The following is a 22560-nucleotide window of genomic DNA, read 5'->3' as shown; positions in this document are numbered from 1 at the left end:
TAAGGCCCTTGAGCCAGCATATAAACAACATTCAGTTAAAATATGGCACCACATGTGTTACGTTCTGAAGGGTTTTTTTTTTTTTTATGCTGGAGGAAAACACTAATCATGGAGCTGAGCTAAAATATTCTCTTTTCATAAGAGTGGATAGAATTATGTCAGGTTCAGAGTGTCAGTTACATCTTCCACAGTTTATTTGTACTTGTTTCCAGCTGTTCTCTTTTGCATACACTGCTCTTCTGTTGTGATTAACTGATCTTAGGGGGGCCTTACATGTCACTGAATTCTTATCACAAGCTTGATTGGTTGCTGCAACTGTAATTTCATTACTGCATATTCTGATGTGTCCTGGTACCCAACAGAACAATACCTCTTTACCTTGCTTCTGTAGAGAAAACTAGATACATTCTGGACAATGTTCTCTAGACACTTTGCTATGTGATCTGGGAGTCAGATCAAATGAAGGAAACCTTCATAAGGTCAAACCTCATCTATCTGAGAGCCATCAAGATAGCACGCAATTCTGCTTCAAAGAGACTGAATTCTGTTGGCAGGCGGACTCTTACTATGTTGCATGGAAAAAATATGAAACATTGAACTACGTACCCATGCTTGGTGATATCTGAGTAAACCAGTCACTACTGTGCTCATTTAAAATACAAAGAAGTGTATCCTGAGAGGCACAATTTGCTACATTCAACTTTTTGTATGCAATAATTTAAAATTTATCCTCTGTCTCTCTCTATTAATCAAGGTGGCTGCTTGTTCCTAAAGTCTGGGGGGGGGTGGGGGAGGGGGGGGGGAGGGGGGGGGGGAGGGGGGGGGGAACCTAGATATCTCCTATGATGTACTCAAAAACAGATTATCTGCAAAAAATCTAACAGATTGATTGGTCATGGACAGTTCAGGAACAGTTGCTCAGCTGGAGGGCAAGCAATGATGGTGGATGTTGAAGTTCTTTGGCTAACTGAGCTTTGGAGGCATGCTGCACTGTGTGTGAAATCTTATGGGACTTAACTGCTAAGGTCATCAGTCCCTAAGCTTGCACACTACTTTACCTAAATTATCCTAAGCATAAACACACACACCCATGCCCGAGGGAGGACTCGAACCTCCGCCGGGACCAGCCGCATAGTCCATGACTGCAGCGCCTAGACCGCTCGGCGAATCCCGCGCGGCCATGCTGCACTGCTAGGAGCCACTGTTGGATAGTAAATGGAAGAGCACTAGCTTCAATACAGATCCTAGATGTACGGTTGGTGCTGTAAGACCCTATTGCCAGTCTGATGCCCAAATAGTGTGTTTATTACATCCAATGTCTTTTGGTAGAAAGAGTCAGTTAAACTGTAACTGCATTTCTTAAGTCTAGAAGAGATTTGATAAATGCTTCATAAAATTGTTGTATACTGGATCTGCCTAAACCCCAGATTTCTTCACAGACACACTTACACATGTAAGTGCTCTTTAAGGCTGTGTGTGTTAGGTAGTCATGTGACCCTTTGATCAATTGTGAAACCCAAGAACCTTACTGAAAATGGTGAATGGAGCCATTAAAGTGTAGTTCTAGCTCATTAGGAAGGCAACAATACAAGTAACATGAAAACATACTGGTTTATCTGTTGAAAACATAAAACTTGTCTTTTGTGCCTAATCCTCCAGTCTCTGAGTCACTAATAGTAATTGAGAAATTGTTTGACCCAAGACATAAACCATAAAATCACTGACAAACAAGGAAGTCTTCAACAAACACTTCATTGTGACAGTTGTCCTATTTATGGCAATGCTGAAGATGGCCACAATTAAAACACTTTCTTGAAGGACACTACTTTCCTGTATAGAACTGCTTGAAAGCATGTCTCCCATACTGTAACTGAATGACCACTCAGCAAGAGAGGATGTCAATAAATTAGGTAACCTTCCACGTAAGTGTACTCAAGTTGTTATACATAATAGCATCTGGTCCTGGGACTGTATCCATTATCAACAGGCCAGGAATTTTTGATTTCTCACATAAAGAACAGACAGTTGCATTCTTTCTGGTTGTCTGAGCTGAAGTCCAACTCACTCTCTCAGTAGCTTCATCTGGTGTAGGAATTTGGGCTCTTGTTGTCATTAGACGTTACATTATCGGTAGCAATTAGCCGTTGCCTTTACTGTCTTAGCTGGAGAAATTAAAATAATCCCAGCATTCATTATGGCAGTACTGGTGTTGATCTTCCTTTACCAGAGACCCTCCTGATTGGCTCTCATATTCTTGTCAGTGATACAGAATAGCTCATCATGGCGATTTCCTACTATCTTTCACTGTACTTGCTTTGAAGCTTCACTGTGCCATTTACCTGCCCCTGACTGATGTGTGATACTTGTCTTTTGACTATAGGACATGCTGCATCTTAGAGTTTTTTTAGGTCTTTCACATGGATTTCTCAGTGGCAAGATGGATCATACATGCAATATGATCCACCCATTTCAGGATGCTGTCTGTCTGTTCAAATGTTGCTATTTGGTTGTATACTGTCAAGTTCACTCTGCTTAGCACCCATTTCGACAGCTTCCTTTCAAGTTCTTTTCTATCTGGAAAGTGTATCAAGATAGGGTAGTGGCTGCTTTAGTGGAGATTAGTGTCCACCTCCCACTACAAAATCCATAAGGACAGGCACCTGGATGGGAAAGTCAATGACCAAGATAAAACCCATGATAGAGCTGAAATGCATTACTTGACCTCTGTTCAAGTAACAAATGTCTTCTGATATAACGAAGCTATTGAGAACTCTACCCTTGCAGTAGGTGTTGTTAGAACCTCAAGGCACATGCTGAACACTGAAATCTCCAACAAGTATTGATTGCCTGGAGAGATGTCTAATCAAGGTTTATGAGAGCCTCTTTATGCAGTGGGGCATTATATGAAAATTACACTTAGCAGATGGCGTTTTTCAGTGACACATGATGATAACAGCTACTGCCTGCAAGCTGGCAGACAGGGTAAAGGGCAAGGTGTAGCAAAAGTCACTACAAAGGGGGAATTACCTCTGTAAACTAACAGGTCTTGCAAACAAAAATGTGCACCATAAAGAAGCTGAAAATGTCAACATATTTATCTATACGAACACCATAACCTCCAAGCGAAAAACCAACCATAGCCTAAGAAAATTGTATTGAAATCATCAGATCGCTGAACACTGTCACTTTCTGCTGACAAATGATATCCCAATGAAGTAACCAAAAAGTTCATCTGTCCTTTCTCCTAATATCTACACATCACCACAGTAGAGAGGGAGGACAAAAGAAAACCATAACTGAAAGGTGGTTGCCGTAATTCAGAGAAAGATGAATGTATTCAAAATACATGTGAATGAGCTTAACCACCTAGCACAAAAAAAGTTTGTGTCTGCATCAGAGACACTTAAAGAAGAAGGAAAAAAGAAGAAACTGATGCCCCTGTACTACCAATGTACTTTCTCTACAAGATACACTATGTGATCAAAAGTATCCAGACACCACCAAAACATGTTTTTCATATTAGGTGCATTGTGCTGCCACCTACTGCCAGGTACTTCATATCAGCAACCTCAGCAGTCATTAGACATCGTGAGAGAGCAGAATGGGGAGCTCTGCAGAACACATGGACTTCGAACAGGGTCATGTGATTCGGTGTCACTTATAAGTCTGAACGCAAGATTTCCACACTCCTAAACATCCCTAGGTCCACTATTTCCGATGAGATAGTGAAGTGGAAATGTGAAGGAACATGTACAGCACAAAAGCGTACAGGCCAATCTCGTCTGTTGACTGACTGAGACCATGGACGGTTGAAGATCGTTGTAATGTGTAATAAGCAGACATTTATCCACAGCACCACACAGGAATTCCAAACTGCTTCAGGATCCACTGTAAGTACTATGACAGTTAGGTGGGAGGTGAGAAAACTTGGATTTCATGGTCGAGCGGCTGCATATAAGCCACAAATCACTCTGGTAAATGCCAAACGACGCCTCGATTGGTATAAGGAGCCATAAACATTGGACGATTGAACAGTGGATAAATGTTGTGTGGAGTGATGAATCACAGTACATAATGTGGCGATCCGATTGCAGGGTGTGAGTATGGCAAATGCCCGGTGAACGTCATCTGCCAGTGTGTGTAGTACCAACAGTAAAATTCGGAGGCGGTGGTGTTATGGTGCGGTCATGTTTTTCATGGAGGCAGCTTGCACCTCTTGTTTTGCGTGGCACTATCACAGCACAGCCCTACATTGATGTTTTAAGCACTTTCTTGCTTCCTACAGTTGAAGAGCAATTCGGGGAAGGTGATTGCGTCTTTTAACATGATCGAGCACCTGTTCATAATGCACGGCCTGTGGCAGAGTGGTTACACAACAATAACATCCCTGTAATGGACTGATCTGCACAGGGTCCTGACCTGAATCCTATAGAATACCTTTGGGATGTTTTGGCCCCGACTTTGTGCCAGGCCTCACCAACGGACATCGATACCTTTTCCTCAGTGCAGCACTCCATGAAGAATGGGGTGCCATTCCCCAAGAAACCTTCCAGCACCAAATTAAACGTATGCCTGCGAGAGTGGAAGCTGTCATCAAGGTTAAGTGTGGGCCAACACCATACCAATGGAAGGTGCCATTAACTTTTAAGTCATTTTTAGCCAGGTGTCCATATACTTTTGATCACAGTGTAGATACCCTTAGTGGTAATAAAGCTGAGGGTGGGAGTGGGGGTGGAGGTGATGGTGGGGGTGGGGGTGAGGGTGGGGGTGGGTGTGGGGCGGGAGGGTATAGTATTGATACATCATGTATTTGTGGCAAACTCTGATGGTTGAGTTTGGGTTGAAGTGCTACTTTTCGTGACTTAAAAAAAGAGCTGATGAAAGGGAAGTGGAGAATGCTGAACACTTCATACCCTGCATGACTTTCTTAGTCTCCTCATATTTATTCTCTTTTTTACTTTCATTTCTTGTTGCTTTCTTTCCTTGACATAATCACATCATGCCATGCTCCCCTTGGGATGATTATCTGAACAATTTATACAATCTGCAGGATATGCACAGTGTTCTTTTGCTTCGTATTCCTTTGATCTGTATCTACCTCACATGGCTCCACCACCACAATCAACAGTTGTATGTTCAAATTTTTTAGATTTCAAATATCTCAGAGGGTATAGGATATAGGTTCTAACCAAGGATGATAACCCAGCTTTGATACATTCTGCTAGTCAGGGGGAGATAAACGTTATAGCAAAAGCCACATTTTTTCCCTAGTAACCTATTTACTTTCTTCTTAATGTTCTTTTGTTGTGACACAGCTGTTTAGACCAGTAGAGCATCATTTTGAAATCATTTTACTCCTTTTAGATCCCACAATTGCTTCTCAAAGTTAATAATAATAATAATAATAATAATAATGAGTGTATGGCATTGGTGGCCAGGAGGCCCCTCGCGGGGCGGTTCGGCCGCCGCTCCACAAGTTCTTAAACGCCACTACAGCGACTTGTGAGTGAATGAGGATGAAATGATGATGAAAGACACATAACACCCAGTCATTTCGAGGCAGAGAAAAATCCCTGACCCCGCCGGGAATCGAACCCGGGACCCCGTGCGCGGGAAGCGAGAATGCTACCTCAAGACCACGAGCCGTGGACTTCTCAAAGTTTATGAATTAGGAAAGGGGAGGTCTTTACAGAGGATCAGAGGATACTTCCTCTCCCTCATAACTACTATGAATAAATTCTGGCACACTTGTGAATAATTACTTTCTTTACCGTTGTTCCTATAGTGTGTTTTCTCAGGAAGTTCTTTTTAGGTGTTAGCAGTCCCTAATAGTCCACCGTTTGTGTCAGTAGTCTGAGTTTGAGCTGTATGAACCATTTTGTTTCCACATGGTGCTTGGGAAATAAATGCCCACTCAGGCAACTGCTCGCCTCAGTAAGTCTCACAGAACTTGGATATGACAGTTGGCCCAGGGGCTGTCCATTAGTGGCAATTTCACCTTAACATCTATCCACCCAGTTGGCATTGCATGCAGGTGGGCAGGCGAGCATGCGTGCTCTCACACATCACTCTCATGATACAAGCAGTTAAGCCAAGATCCCTGCTCTCCAAGATAAACAACATTCCACAGTCACAACTCACTTTGGCCATTTATGCATGCCCAATATTTACAGTAAGAGAGGGCTGGCAGCACTGACCAGCATCAATGCATAAAATATAGACCTTTGTATTAGCTTATTTGTTATTAATTTATTATCTAATTATTGCTTGCTTATCTATTTGTTGTTGTTTCTGCTCGTAGCAGGCTACAATTTGTGAGTAATTGAAGAGCAGTCTGCACTCCGGGACATGCACTGCCCTTGCATTGCCCTGTATAACCATCTGACAATCAAATTTCATTACAGTTAACACCCAACACCATACTCTATTCTCTACATTCATAAATTCCTTATTTGAAATGTAACATTCAAACACTTGCCACTGTGTAAGCATGATGGGTCAATTGATACCAAGTGGTCCAAGAAAAAAATAATTAGTGCTTGACCATCTCAGAAAATTTTTATATTTGCTGGGTGAATTCCCCAATGTTTAGCAGTTGCAAAATTTTTTTAAAAATATTTATTGTTTATTATTTTGAAATGGTGGCCATATTTGTTCCAGGCTGCACACTTTTTTTTGTATTTGCAAGCAACTACATTTTTTACAACTATTCTGTAGTGGATTGTCCTAAGCCTTTCAGATAAAATGCATTCACTTCAACACACTATGGGCTACAAATTAACATCATTATCACTTTGCAGAATGTATTCTTTAATGTATCTTTAATAGTTCAAAGTTATCAGCCACAAATTAAAAAACTAAATTTTTGAACAGTAGTTTTCCAAAGAAAGATTAATTTCTCAGGTTTAATATTTTTTCTGCTGTTACAATGTATAGTATTAGTTACATTTCATAGAGTATTAATGGTGAGCGTGCCTCAACGATACAGATAGCCGTACCGTGGGTGCAACCACAATGGAGGGGTATCTGTTGAGAGACCAGACAAACATGTGGTTCCTGAATAGGGGCAGCAGCCTTTTGAGTAGTTGCAGGGGCAACAGTCTGGATGATTGACTGATCTGATCTGGCCTTGTAACACTAACAAAATGGCCTTGCTGTTCTGGTACTGCGAACGGCTGAAAGCAAGGCGAAACTACAGCCGTAATTTTTTCCCAAGGGCATGCAGCTTTACTATATGATTAAATGATGATGGCGTCCTCTTGGGTACAATATTCCGGAGGTAAAATACCGTATTTACTCGAATCTAAGACGCACTTTTTTCCGGTTTTTGTAATCCAAAAAACCGCCTGCAGCTTAGAATCGAGTGCAAAGCGGAAGTTGTGAAAAATGTTGGTAGATGCAAAAAAAAAAAGGTGGAAGACAAGCTTTTTTTCTCTGACGAGTTTCAAACACTGCATTTTCATACATTATCCAACGAAGTAAATACAAATTCCGTATTGTTCATCTTCGAATGTAGCAGCATTTCAATACACTACGAAAATCCGACTGGCAAGACTGTTTGGGATGTTTGCCAATATGGCCAACTCTGCGTTCTGAATTTTTTCCTACCTGTGAGAAGAGACAGTTGCTAATAGGAACTTTTATGAATTGTGAATCACATGCAGTATTCTCTCCACCATAATAATAATAATAGTAATAATAATAATAATAATAATAATAATACGAGTATAAACATTTTGCCATGTATTCTTTCGTGTTTGCTGCTATCTCATTTAAATCCTGTTTGACTAATAAACTACAAAACTAGAGTGAGACAACAGCAAACGAGGAAGAATATACATATCATGTCATGTTTATATTCGTATTATTCTTATGCTGAATAGTGATGCATTCAGAAATGAGGCATGGCAACTGATTATATTTTTAAATCTAAGATGACTAATTTCTGTGCAGAATGTAATGTACTAAAGGTGTGTCTGCAAAGATTTTCAAATGGAGAAAAATTTTTGCTAAACTCTCATTCAGATCATCTTCAATCATACGCAGTCTATTATTTGGTTCTTGTTGATCATTATCAAAGAAAGCAGCAGTGTAAGTAACAACAAATAGCAGTCTCTTGCCATTGTTTCGCTAATGAGACATTTCCTCCTTTTTTTTTTTTTAATTGTAAGCGGCGGTAGCGCGCACAAAAGCAAGCCATGCCGCGAGCGGCAACAGGTTGTAAACACTCATTATCAGAATGCGACAAACAATGCATGACACAGTACAGTAATGCATTTTCAGCTTTGAGTGACGTAAACACCTATAACAAAGAGAACGGCACTTATCAGATCAAAGAAAAATAAGCAATCAATTCAAACCAGACGTAGCACATGAAAAAGAAAGGGTACCCGTATAAATATGAACTGAGTGCCTGACGCATAGCAACGGCTACCTGGTAAAGCTTAACTGCTAAGCTTACGACTCGAACCAAACTACTGTAGCTGTATTGTCATTCATTCGACCTAAATTGTGTCTCATATTACAATGGACCAACATTGTTTTGATTTGGAGGTGCGGCCTAAAACTTTTCTCTCACCTTGAATTTCGAGTCTCAGATTTCAGGTGCGGCTTAGATTCGGGAAAATTTTTTTCCTCAATTTCGAGTCTCATTTTTCAGGTGCGGCTTAGATTTGAGTGAGGCTTAAATTCGAGTAAATACGGTAGTCCCCCATTCGGATTTCTGGGCGGGGACTACTCAAGAGGACGTTATCAGGAGAAAGAAACTAATGTTCTACGGATCGGAGCGTGGAATGTCAGATCACTTATTCGGGCAGGTAGGTTAGAAAATTTAAAAAGGGAAATGGATAGGTTAAAGTTAGATATAGTGGGAATTGGTGAAGTTCAGTGGCAGGAGGAACTTTTGGTCAGGTGAATACAGGGTTATAAATACAAAATCAAATAGGGGTAATGCAGGAGTAGGTTTAATAATGTACAAGTTTATATGCCAACTAGCTATGCAGATGACGAAGAAACTGAAGAAATGTATGATGAAATAAAAGAAATTATTCAGATAGTGAAGGGAGACGAAAATTTAATAGTCATGGGTACTGGAATTCGACAGTAGGAAAAGGAAGAGAAGGAAATGTAGTAGGTGAATATGGATTGGGGCTAAGAAATGAAAGAGGAAGCCACCTGGTAGAATTTTGCGCAGAGCATAACTTGGTCATGGCTGACACTTGGTTTAAGACTCATGAAAGAAGGTTGTATACATGGAAGTATCCTGGAGATACTAAAAGATATCAGATAGATTATATAATAGTAAGACAGAGATTTAGGAACCAGGTTTTAAATTGTAAGACATTTCCAGGAGCAGATGTGGACTCTGACCACAATCTATTGGTTATGATTTGTAGATTAGTAAATTAAAACTGAAGAAACTGCAAAAAGGTGGGAAATTGAGGAGATGGGACCTGGATAAACTGACTAAACCAGAGGTTGTTCAGAGTTTCAGGAAGAGCATAAGGGAACAATTGACAGGAATGGGTGAAAGAAATACAGTAGAAGAAAAATGGGTAGCTTTGAGGTATGAAATAGTGGAGGCAGCAGAGGATCAAATACGGAAAAAGACGAGGGCTAGTAGAAATCCTTGGGTAACGGAAGAAATATTGAATTTAATTGATGAAAGGAGAAAATATAAAAATGCAATAAATGAAGCAGGCAAAAAGGAACACAACGTCTCAAAAATGAGATCGACAGGAAGTGCAAAATGGCTAAGCAGGGATGGCTAGAGGACAAATGTAAGGATGTAGAGGCACATCTCACTTGGGGTAAGATAGATACTGCTGACAGGAAAATTAAAGAGACCTTTGGAGAAAGGAGAACCAGTTGCATGAATATCAAAAGCTTTGATGGAAACCCAGTTCTAAGCAAAGAAGGGAAAGCAGAAAGGTGGAAGGAGTATATAGAGGGTCTATACAAGGGAAATGTACTTGAGGACAATGTTACGAAAATGGAAGAGGATGTAGATGAAGAAGAAATGGGAGATATGATACTGCGTGAAAAGTTTGACAGAGCACTGAAAGACCTGAGTCGAAACAAGGCCCCGGGAGTAGACAACATTCCATTAGGACTACTGACAGCCTTGGGAGACCCAGTCCTGACAAAACTCTACCATCTGGTGAGCAAGATATACCATCAGACTCCAAGAAGCATTTGTAGCCTTAGAGAAAGCTTTTGACAATGTTGACTGGAATACTCTTTCAAATTCTGAAGCTGGCAGGGGTAAAATACAGGGAGTGAAAGGCTATTTACAATTTGTACAGAAACCAGATGGCAGTTATGAGTCGAGGGGCATGAAAGGGAAGCAGTGGTTGGGAAGGGAGTGAGACAGGACTTTAGCCTCTCCCCGACGCTATTCAATCTGTATATTGAGCAAGCAATAAAGGAAACAAAAGAAAAGTTAAGAGTAGGTATTAAAATCCATGGAGAAGAAATAAAAACTTTGAGGTTCGCCGATGACATTGTAATTCTGTCAGAGACAGCAAAGAACTTGGAAGAGCAGTTTAATGGAATGGACAGTGTCTTGAAAGGAGGATAGAAGACGAACATCAACAAAAGCAAAACAAGGATAATGGAATGTAGTCGAATTAAGTCGGGTGATGCTGAGGGAATTTGATTAGGAAATGAGACACTTAAAGTAGTAAAGGAGTTTTGCTATTTGGGGAGCAAAATAACTGATGATGGTCGAAGTAGAGAGGATATAAAATGTAGACTGGCAATGGCAAGGAAAGCGTTTCTGAAGAAGAAAAATTTGTTAACATCGAGTATAGATTTAAGCGTCAGAAAGTCATTTATGAAAGTATTTGTATGGAGTGTAGCCATGTATGGAAGTGAAACATGGACGATAACTGGTTTGGACAGGAAGAGAATAGAAGCTTTCGAAATGTGGTGCTACAGAAGAATGCTGAAGATTAGATGGGTAGATCACATAACTAATGAGGTGGTATTGAATAGAATTGGGGAGAAGAGGAGCTTGTGGCACAACTTGACTAGAAGGAGGGATCGGTTGGTGGGACATGTTCTGAGACATCAAGGGATCACGAATTTACTATTGCAGGGCAGCGTGGAGGGTAAAAATCGTAGAGGGAGACCAAGAGACGAATACACTAAGCAGATTCAGAAGGATGTAGGCTGCAGTAGGTACTGGTAGATGAAGAAGCTTGCACAGGATAGAGTAGCATGGAGAGCTGCATCAAACCAGTCTCAGGACTGAAGACAACAACAACAACAGTGAGCAGCTTACAAAATATATATATATATATATATATATATATATATATATATATATATATATATATATATATATATATATATAAAATAGAGGGAAACATTCCACGTAGGAAAAATATATATCTAAAAACAAAGATTATGTGACTTACCAAATGAAAGTACTGGCAGGTCGACAGACACACAAACAAACACAAACATACACACAAAATTCTAGCTTTCGCAACCAACGGTTGCCTCGTCAGGGAAGAGGGAAGGAGAGGGAAAGACGAAAGGATTTGGGTTTTAAGGGAGAGGGTAAGGAGTCATTCCAATCCCGGGAGCGGAAAAAAATATATATATATATATATATATATATATATATATATATATATATATATATATTTTAAAATATGGATTTTTTTTATTTTTCCACTGTTTGGCCTGCAATATCTTTGTTGGGGGACCCGATAAAAATCTGAAAATTTTACAGTTAATAGACCTTTATGATATCAAACTTCAGTATAAATTTCAACTTTGAGATTCAACTGGAAGTTACAGAACAAAATTACAAACACAAGTCAAAAATACGTTTTTTAACATCTGTGATATCTAAACTTATGGGAAAAAAACATATTAGTTACAGTATATAATTACACTGTATTGTTCTCTTGTTATCTGTTTTTACTACATCGCACACTGAACATTTGAGAAATTTTTTCACTCAGTTTGGGTGCTAGGTTATAAGTTCACCCAGTCACAGCTGTAAATTTCATGGGAGACAGCTTCCTTAGTACATTTTTATATGGCATCCAAACTTGATCCTTCTCAATTTTTTAAAAAGATGCCCTTGGTCCTGGATGGTGATACAACACAACATGTACATCTTTGTTTTGACAGTCAATATTATCAACTTTGCCAGTCCATCACTGTTCATCATAAACACAAGTCACTATGTCTTTATTTTGAAGAACCAGTTGTACAAGTTTTCCACACTGATGAAGTTCACTATCAGTAAGTTGTGTGAATGGGGTACAAAACAATGAAAAGATCGAGTGCCTTTAATCTTCCGACAAGTGTTGTATGTTTCCTTCAAGACACTGTCATAGACTTCTTGTATTTCCGCACATTTTGTACAAAAACACAGGTAATTCCTTTGATATGTTTTTTACAGAATTCAAACACTTCTTGAGTTGTTATGATATGACTGTCATGGGTCCGCTGCAGACTTGCTTTTTTGACAGCTCGCTTTGTTGTACCCCCGACACCATCACAAGCATTCTTCCCACGGCATGAAGCAAAAAAGTTCCGTTCTACATCAAACCCAAAATCTTCTTTATGAAAGGAGATGTTATTTTTTTGTTTTTTTTTTGTTTTTATATTGACTTGCTGCCCAATCCAAAAAGTAAATCAATTTTTTTATGGAAGGGTGCTGCTGTTTAATGTTGTTTGTTAATTTTAGTTGAAAAATGTGCACTGCTGTAGTGTTGTGTTCAAGGTAGTCTCTTATGACACAAAATATGTGGCTCATTAGTTTATCTTCATCTTTACAATAGAATACAAATGGATGATATGTGGCCTGTTTGTTTACCCAGTGGTGCCCTTGTACTTCATCTTGAACAACAAAGGAATAATTTTCCAAAAAGTCAGCAAGAACTAAGCATTCATCAGCTGCCAAGGTTTGCTTTTTGTCTTTCAAAAATTTACTTTGAGCTTTTGCAATAAAATGATGCTTTTTCAGATTTTCAAGTTTAGCCACCAACACTTCAAAAACTCTTCTAGTGATTTTATGAGTGTCACCATTTCAGTTCTGTCTTGTGTCACCCACTGTTTGTATTTTATATTGTCAGGCATCAAATCGTCTTCTTCGGATTCTTCAAACATGTCAAATAAGGCTTTTCTGCCTGAACAATGTTCACATTTTCCCTTGATCATACAACTGTAACTGTCAATATTGCATACCATAACTTCCAAAAGGTCTTTATAGTCAACTCTTAAGATTGGCCCCATCTATCATCAACTTTATGTTCTAATGATACAAACAAACAAACACAAACATTACGGATGTCGCACGCCCCTGCAACAGTACACCATCTTGGTCTCAACTCGCAAAACTTTGATCTTCCAATTTTAATGTCAGGATTTTCTTTTTTAAATTCAGTGAATAGTTCATTTAAATTACACAATATTAACCTTTTTGCCTTTGAATTTTATAATCATTTTCTTTCACAGAAAAACAGTCTTTTTTGCCACACATCAAACAATTTTTATTGTCATCGTCGTAATACATACTAACTTTATTGACTGTGTTTTCATCTACCAAATTAGATGCACTTTTCTTTTGTAATGCTGGTAAAATTCCCAGTTCTTTCACTAATTGCCTTATTAACTTAACAAGACATTCTGACACATTAAATTTATCACTGACTTTTGCTCCACTCCAAGAATTCAGCAGTAAATTGATAATCTCAATTTTATCCTCTTTGTTTGACGTACTGCATTTAGTTTTTAGTTTTTCTATAAAATCATCATATTCAGTTGGTGATGTTTTAGAACTTCCATCTGTTTTAATACAAATTGTATTTTGAAATGAAACTTCCAAATTCTTTTTGACTGTAGCCATCACTTTCTCAATTTTTGTATTCAAGGCACTTGGTCTTTTATCTTGACTTAATTTTCTAATTTTACTACCAGGCAATATATCCAGGATTTCACAAGCTGTATCTATTTTTTTAATGGTTGCTCGTAAGTCACAAAGTTCTATATTTGAGGTTTCACTATCCTTTCTCTTGTGAATTACAAGTATCTTAGAATAACATGTTGGACACAATGATTTTCCTGGTATGAGATTGACAAAAGGGCTTTTATTTTTAGAATAATGATCAAATGTTATTTCTCGCAGACCTCTTGTTATAGGTTTCTTATGTTTCTCAAAAGTGTCCTTGCAAAACCGACCAAAAAGATGATGAAATTTTTTGAAGTATTTCTTTTCATGGTACCTGCATGTTGATTTGACCTCTGGGCCGACTCTTAAGTAAAACAATACTTTTTCTTTTTCACTGTAATCTTCGATTAAAGTAATGTCTTTAGGATACACTCCACACACACTTTTCTTACATGCTTCATTAATAACAACACAATCAGAACACTGAGACACCATTTTTCAACTGCACACTTCAAAAACTTCTAGCTAAATAAGTGTGAGTAGACAATTGTTGGTATAAGGGGGAAGACAACAATCAGACTTGTATAGGCTTGCAGATGCAATTGTTAGCCTGCTGAAACAATTATCACAGCATTGTTTTGACAAATAATCATTAGCTAGTGTAATGTGGTGTGTTACACTATGCAACTGGTATACTTCATTTGATTAGCCTACCCGATATCGCAGATGTTAAAAAACATATTTTTGACTCGTGTTTGTAATCTTTTTTCCATAACTTCCAATTGAATCTCAAAGTTGAAATTTATACTGAAGTTTGATATCATAAAGGTCTAATAAGTGTGAAATTTTAAGATTTTTATTTGGTCCCTCAACAAAGATATTGCAGGCTACAAAATGGAAAAGTTAAAAAAAAAAAAACATTTTTTAAAATAGTGTATTTTTTTAAGTGTAAGCTGCTCGCCACTGGATACTCTATAAAAAGTAACTATACTATACAGTGTAATAGCAGAAAAAGTATTAAAGCTGAGAAATTAGCCTTTCTTTGGGAAACTACTGTTCAAAAATTGAGGTTTTTTTTAAATTTGTGGCTGATAACTTTGAACTATTAAAAATATATTAAAGAATACATCCAGCTAAGTGATAATGATGTTAATTTGTAGCCCAGAGTGTGCTGAACTAAATGCATTTTATCTGAAAGGCTTACGACAATCCACTACTGAATAATTGTAAAAAATGTAGATGCTTGCAAATACAAAGAAACACATGCGGCCTGGAACAAATATGGCTGCCATTTCAAAATAATAAACAATAATTTTTTTTAAAAAATATTTTTGTGGCTACTAAACATTGGGGGATCCACTCACCAAATATAAAATTTTTCTGAGATGGTCAAGCAACCAGTGCTGGACCACTTGGTATGGACTGACCCCGATTTATTAGTACAAGCACATACATAACTGACGTGGTGAGCATACAGGCAGTGTACACGTGGTGATCACGTGTCACCCACCACCACCACCACCACCACCAGCTGCTGCTGCTGCTGCTGCTGCTGCTGCTGCTACTACTCCTACTACTAACACACTTATTTTTAACAATTATCTCCATTTACTATTAAATACAAAGAATTTCACCACAGAACATCGCATTCAGTCACAGCTAGTTATCTGTAAGAGGATAACAAAGAAAATTAAATAGATTTAGCAGGCTAAGACTCAACTAAAAAATGAGACAGCAAGAATAAAAATACTATAAAAATATAATGGATTAGATTAAAGAATTAAGATTTTCATCAACTAATAGAAAAATTGTTTATAAAGTCTTTTATATCTGAGTTAATAACTTTCGCAGAGTATCTATTCTCCTTACCTCTCTTGCATTTATCATGGCAGCAACAGAAATCGGCCGCTTCCTCCCAATGGAATGTAATAGGCCACATGACTGTCTTGTAGTCAGACTAAACTCGCTTTTCTGAAATGAAATCAAGGTTCAGTAAAACATCCAGGTAGAAAAAGTGAACATAATATCCAAATGAGTCGATATACTTACATCTAAATTTTTTGTGTTGGGATCTGGATCTATCCTTGGAGGAGTCGCAGCAGCAACAAATTCATCATCACTGTCGTCCTGTTCAGAAGAGATGATGTGCACTTGGCCGCTGTGGAACACACGGACTCTAAGAATTAAATAGTATGCATGACTTGATCTTAAACATTTTCATTGTACAACGAAATCTAACCTTAAGAAGCAACATAACTACATGTACGACTATGTGTGTATATCTACTGTTAATGGATCACTTTCCTCTTTTTTTTTTTTTAATCAACATGAAACTGAAACACTGAACAATATAGCTTAATGCCTAAGAAACTAAGAAATGTAGAGAAGTAAAGGATTATAAGTTGCACAAAATTATGAAATATAAAATTTAATCCAAACCACCACAACAGTTGTTTGTTTATAGAACTCACTTCCTTTCTTTAAGGTTATCTCATTTTTAAACAGAATTTAAACTTAATTTTTATTGACAATATTGGCACTATTTCATGAACAGAAAATAATAAAGTACATAGCCCTGTACAGAACAAAGTATAACATAATTATGTCCTACCACAAACTGATTTATTATGAAATGAACATGAGAAAGTTTGAATGAGAAGGACATGCTTTATTTACAAAGTAAACCAGTTTCCTAAACATTCACTACCTCAATGTGATTGTCATAATAATGTAATGACTTGTTCAAGCCCACAGCAAACAGGAAAATAGGTATTCAGTGTCTGCTGAGAACGACATCATTTGAGATGAAGCACAAGCTCAGATTCAATGAGAATGGAAAAGTAGATCAGAGTACCCTTTCCAAAAGAACCATCAATGCATTTGTATTAAGTAACTAGTTGTACCCAGCTACGCACTGCTGTGGCTCAGTCTTCTTAAATGGAAAAGAGAATGCACACTTTGTAACACACAAGTATGCAGGTAAGTCCTAACCTCCTCCTCCCCCTGTCTCTGTCAATCTCCTCCTTTCTGTTCTGTACTTCCATTTCTCCTCACATGTCTGTCCAGCTCCTCCCTCCCTTTGACCTTGAGCCTTGTTTTATTGCTGTTGCAAATTCATATTCTGTAGCAGTTCTCTAACCGCATGCCCATAAGCCAGAAATATATCTTTCCTGTTTTCTGTGAAGACCATCTGGAAGGAAGAAAACAAAGCAACATATTGTGTGTGTGTGTGTGTGTGTGTGTGTGTGTGTGTGTGTGTGTGTACGATTTGTGGTAACCATGTTTTCCATTTATATATACCATATATATTTAGATATTATATATATTTAAAAGTATATACAACCTAATGTCAGTCTGAATGTTATAGTGTAAAAATTTGAAGTAAATAGGCCAAGACCTTTTCAAGATCTTTGGTAAAATGCTTCCCCTTTATATAATACATATTTATTTATAAGTAATAATATATTTTATAAAAAATAGGCACATAAAACACAGGCCTTGTTGCACAGAAAGTTGTATCAAAATTTAAAAGCAATTGCTGAAGAATTTCCAGAGATGTAAGATTTTTAACAAAAAACATTTACATTTTTCTTTATATAGATCACGAAAACCATGGAAACCCTATCTCCGGATTGCCCAATATTCATTAAAGCATGTTCACTAGATGAGCAGTTACTTTATCCATATTACTTACAACATGTGCAATTTCTTTCAGGCCACAAAGCCATGCCACATTACAAGTTTTGCCAATGGACTGTAAGACAGAATGTTGAAAATACCCAGTTCCCAGGTTGTGTTTTATTTACAGATTAGTTACGTGATTCTTGGAGGTTGGGTGAATGATGTTTAAGAATGAATGATAAGCACATTAAGCATCTCCAGTAGCGTGATTAGAAAGAGGGCCATCATAGGATAGAATTGCACCAAACTCAACAAATATTTGTTTCCAGACATATGTTTACAGGTCACCCTTTTCACTAATTTTGACCAGCATTATTCTCCTGTAAAAATATGCACCCTGTACATGGAGTATCTATTGTTATCAGAAAATGGAAAGCTGACATAAATCTAAAGTTTCTTTAAAAATCACATTGCTTTACTATGCATAATCCAGGGATTATTTCACAGTGATTTAAGATCTGTTACTATAATACAATGAAAATAAATAGTGCCAAAATACATACACACAGAATACTTAAGAACGTTTATGAGGATAACACAGGTGGCCATCCGTTGCTTTGCTGAAGGAACAATCCTGTCTACCTGAAATTATGAAGAAAAACCACAAATACCCTAAATCCAGATAGCTGGGCAGGTCAAACTCCATCCTCCCGAATATGAAGTTGTGCACTGCAAACACTATGGACACCGGGAATTCCACGACTAAGAACATGGATGTCTCTATGTCCTTCCTGTAATCTATCTGGGAAAATGAGACTGTATCCCCCTTGATGACTGAGATGTTTAGTTCAGGAGACTGACAAGATGTTCCTATCATGCACTATAGCTCTTGGTGCATTTGCTTGTGACAGCTTCACTTTGTGATTATGAACAGAAATGCAACAGATGTTTTAATGCTCCCCTTTGGTTATGAACCCTACTCTGAGTCCTAATCTTTAACCGTGTAGTATGTGTTATTTATGAAGTGCATTTTTAGCTGCCTTTTTAACTACAGCAGAACCTCCATTATTCAACCTTTGATTAACCCACCCCTTGGATTATCTGACCATGTGTCCAACCAATTGATTGCACTCCATGTCGAACAGCATGCTTGGGTGATGCTGTGTGGGTTTGGGTTTGTCTGGAAAGACGTACGGGGAGGAGGGGAGAGGGGGGGGGCACTTTCAGGCCCTATCATAAAAGAAAAAGCTATTCAGTTGCATCACAAGCTGAGGGTTAAGGAAGACTAATTCCAAGCAAGGTTGGCGTCGTCAGTGGAAAAAATCATCAGGTGTAAGGCAATTTGCTATTTCAGGTGGAGAACCTTCTGTTGATGATGATGCATGTAGGGAGTTCGTTGAAAAATTTGAAAAAATAGTCAGAAAACAAACTGGTAACTGATCAATTATACAACATTGACAGGACTGGGCTAAATGACAAAATGCTCCCTCAAAAGACCCTTGCCTCAAAGAATGAAACAGTTGCCAGCATGAAACTAACAAAGAACAGGCTGAGCAAGCAACATGCAGCAATGCAAGTAGTGACTATAAACTGCAATTGTTTGTAAGTGGCAAATCTGAGAAACCAAGAGCCTTCAAAAACAAACATGTCAGTAGGCCTACTTCCTGTTTATTATAAAGCTAAGAGAAAATAATAATGCTCGGATGAATGGTAACTTGTTTAAAGAATGGTTTTTGATGCATTTGTTCTGGCTGTTAAAAAATACTTTAAATGAAAACCCTACCACACCACACCATTTTATTGCTAGACAAAACTCCAAGCCACCCTTCTGAGTCCGAACTTCAACAAGATAACATAAAAGTTATGTTTTTGTCCCTCCACATGACTTCAGTAATCCAGCCAACAGGCTAGGGAGTTACTGATTGGTAAAAATGACATTACAGGAGGAAATACGTACAACAGTGCTTTGTTACAGAAAACGGAAGAGGGTTGTGATCATCTTTTTTAAAAAAAAAAAAGCTCCAATATAAAAGATGCAATTTATACCGTTGCTCAATCTAGGGAAGAACTTACGAAAATCACTCATCAAAAAAATCGTGGAAGCAAGCTTTGCCTAGCCTAACCCAAGAGCAAGAACTTCCAGAAACTAAAGAGATAGCCACTCCTGATTTAGTGACTGATTTGCAGACTCTTCCGAATTATATCCAGCATGCTAATGTAAAGGAATGCTTAACAGAAGGTGATGTCACTGCTGTTACCAATGAAGAAATTTCGAGATAAACAGATCATTGATCTTGTTTTGCAACAGTATAGTGTGAGCAAGAGAAATCAGATGGTGAAGAAAAGGAAGAGGACCAAAAGATCAGTCACTCTACAGCAAAGGAGACTGCACTGGAGACTGCCCTCAACCCTCAAATATTTGAAACAAGAGTCAACCACTACAGCTGTGCACATATTGTGGGCAAAGAAGTGGCATGACGCAGCCACAAAGTCAAGGTTGGGGGGAAAAAAGGCATTCGACACTTTTAAATAGATTTTCAGTGTGTAAAATTTCAGTTTTCCTTTCTCGTTATTAGAAATGTACTTTCAAAACATAATTTTGATTTAGTACATAGTTTGGAGATCTGTAAATGATGTGTTTAATTCTCCTGTGATTATCAAACACTTTCAGTGTTCCATCTGCATCCTTGTCTCAAAAGTGATGGTTAATCAAGGTTCTACTATACATGTCTGTAAGTAACATTTTCATCTCATTGGGCAAATTGTTATACAATATTATTCCCTGGTAGAAAATGATGTTTTGAGTTTTTTATTTGTTTATCCTTTGGTAAATGCAAGTCCAAACTTGTTCTTGTTCCATTATTAGTATACAACTATTGGTGAAATACTTTTTAATGTATTCACTCATATGTACAACAGACTGATAGGTGTACTCACTTGGTGCAGTATGGATACTACTCCTTTAAAATAGTTCTTTATAATGAGCCCAACTACTACTTTCAGTTATTACTCTTATAAAATCTGCGTCCATGACAGTGTAATTATTCACGCCAACATTCCCCATACGGTATGATGTGGTGTGGGATGATCTATGTGACTGGAAATGACCACACTTCGTATGCCACAGTTGCAGTGTAAAAGCTTTTATTGTTCTGAGATGACTAGTTTCAACAGCCCTATGCTGCCATGATTTGATCTAAGATAAAAACATGAAGATAATGAAGGGAAGAGGGAGGGCCCTGCAATTAGTTTCACTAATCACATGAAATACAAAATTTCACATACCTAATGGAACTCATTATAAAATTGCCATGTTACATTACATGAAGCCAAAGTATAAAAGGCAGTCCACACGTATGCATGTTGTCCAAACTCCTCTTCTCCCCAATTCTATTCAATACTTCATCATTGGTTATGTGATCTACCCATCTAATCTTCAGCATTCTTCTGTAGCACCACATTTCGAAAGCTTCTATTCTCTTCTTGTCTAAACTATTTATCATCCATGTTTCATTTCCATACATGGCTACACTCCATACAAATACTTTCAGAAACGACTTCCTGACACTTAAATCTATACTCAATGTTAACAAATTTCTCTTCTTCAGAAACGCTTTCCTTGCCATTGCTAGTCTACATTTTATATCTTCTCTACTTCGACCATCATCAGTTATTTTGCTCCCCAAATAGCAAAACTCCTTTACTACTTTAAGTGTTTAATTTCTTAATCTAATACCCTCAGCATCACCCGACTTAATTCGACTACATTCCATTATCCACATATTGCTTTTGTTGATGTTCATCTTATATCCTCCTTTCAAGACACCGTCCATTCCGTTCAACTGCTCTTCCAAGTCCTTTGCTGTCTCTGATAGAATTACAATGTCATCGGCGAATCTCAAAGATTATATTTATTCTCCATGGAAATTTAATACCTACTCTGAATTTTTCTTTTGTTTCCTTTACTGCTTGCTCAATATACAGATTGAATAACATCGGGGAGAGGCTAAAGTCCTGTCTCACTCCCTTCCCAACCACTGCTTCCCTTTCATGCCCCTTTACTCTTATAACTGCCACCTGGTTTCTGTACAAATTGTAAATGGCCTTTCGCTCCCTGTATTTTACCCCTGCCACCTTCAGAATTTGAAAGAGAGTATTCCAGTCAACGTAGTCAAAAGCTTTCTCTAAGTCTACAAATGCTAGAAACGTAGGTTTGCCTTTCCTTAATCTTTCTTCTAAGATAAGTCGTAAGGTCAGTATTGCCTCACATGTTCCAATATTTCTACGGAATCCAAACTGATCTTCCCCGAAGTCGGTTTCTATCAGTTTTTCAATTCGTCTGTAAAGAATTCAAGTTAGTATTTTGCAGCTGTGACTTATTAAACTGATAGTTCGGTAATTTTCACATCTGTCAACAACACCTTTCTTTGGGATTGGAATTACTATATTCTTCTTGAAGTCTGAGGGTATTTCGCCTGTTTCATACATCTTGCTCACCAGATGGTAGAGTTTTGTTAGGACTGGCTCTCTCAAGGCAGTCAGTAGTTCCAATGGAATGTTGTCTACTCCCGGGGCCTTGTTTGGACTCAGGTCTTTCAGTGCTCTGTCAAACTCTTCACGGAGTATCGTATCTCCCATTTCATCTTCATCTACATCCTCTTCCATTTCCATAATATTGTTCTCAAGTACATCGCTCTTGTATAGACCCTCTATATACTCCTTCCACCTTTCTGCTTTCCCTTCTTTGCTTAAAACTGGGTTTCCATCTGAGCTCTTGATATTCATACAAGTGGTTCTCTTTTTTCCAAGGGTCTCTCTAATTTTCCTGTAGGCAGTATCTATCTTACCCGTAGTGAGATGTGCCTCTACATCCTTACATTTGTCCTCTAGCCATCCCTGCTTAGCCATTTTGCACTTCCTGTCTTCTTCTGTACTTCTTTCCCCCATTCCTGTTAATTGTTCCCTTATGCTCTACCTGAAACTCTGTACAACCTCTGGTTCTTTCAGTTTATCCAGGTCCCATCTCC

At 38.1% G+C, this 22560-nt stretch overlaps 1 protein-coding gene across 4 annotated transcripts in view; it reads right to left on the bottom strand.

The window, feature by feature from the left end:
• The window catches only part of LOC124611547 (DDB1- and CUL4-associated factor 11), a 128320-nt gene that overhangs the window by 69872 nt on the left and 35888 nt on the right, over positions 1-22560 (bottom strand). For 2 of the 4 annotated variants that reach the window (XM_047140256.1, XM_047140254.1), the window contains 2 exons: positions 15962-16088; positions 15782-15883 (listed from right to left, as the gene is read on the bottom strand). In XM_047140256.1, the coding sequence (XP_046996212.1) occupies positions 15782-15883; positions 15962-16088 (229 nt within the window). The remainder of the gene's footprint in view (positions 1-15781; positions 15884-15961; positions 16089-22560) is intronic. The other 2 variants (XM_047140257.1, XM_047140255.1) reach the window with 1 other exon arrangement.

Source organism: Schistocerca americana, chromosome 1, assembly GCF_021461395.2.
Source record: "Schistocerca americana isolate TAMUIC-IGC-003095 chromosome 1, iqSchAmer2.1, whole genome shotgun sequence".
In the NCBI taxonomy this organism is placed as follows: domain Eukaryota; kingdom Metazoa; phylum Arthropoda; class Insecta; order Orthoptera; family Acrididae; genus Schistocerca; species Schistocerca americana.
This window is presented reverse-complemented; position numbering and strand designations above follow the sequence as displayed.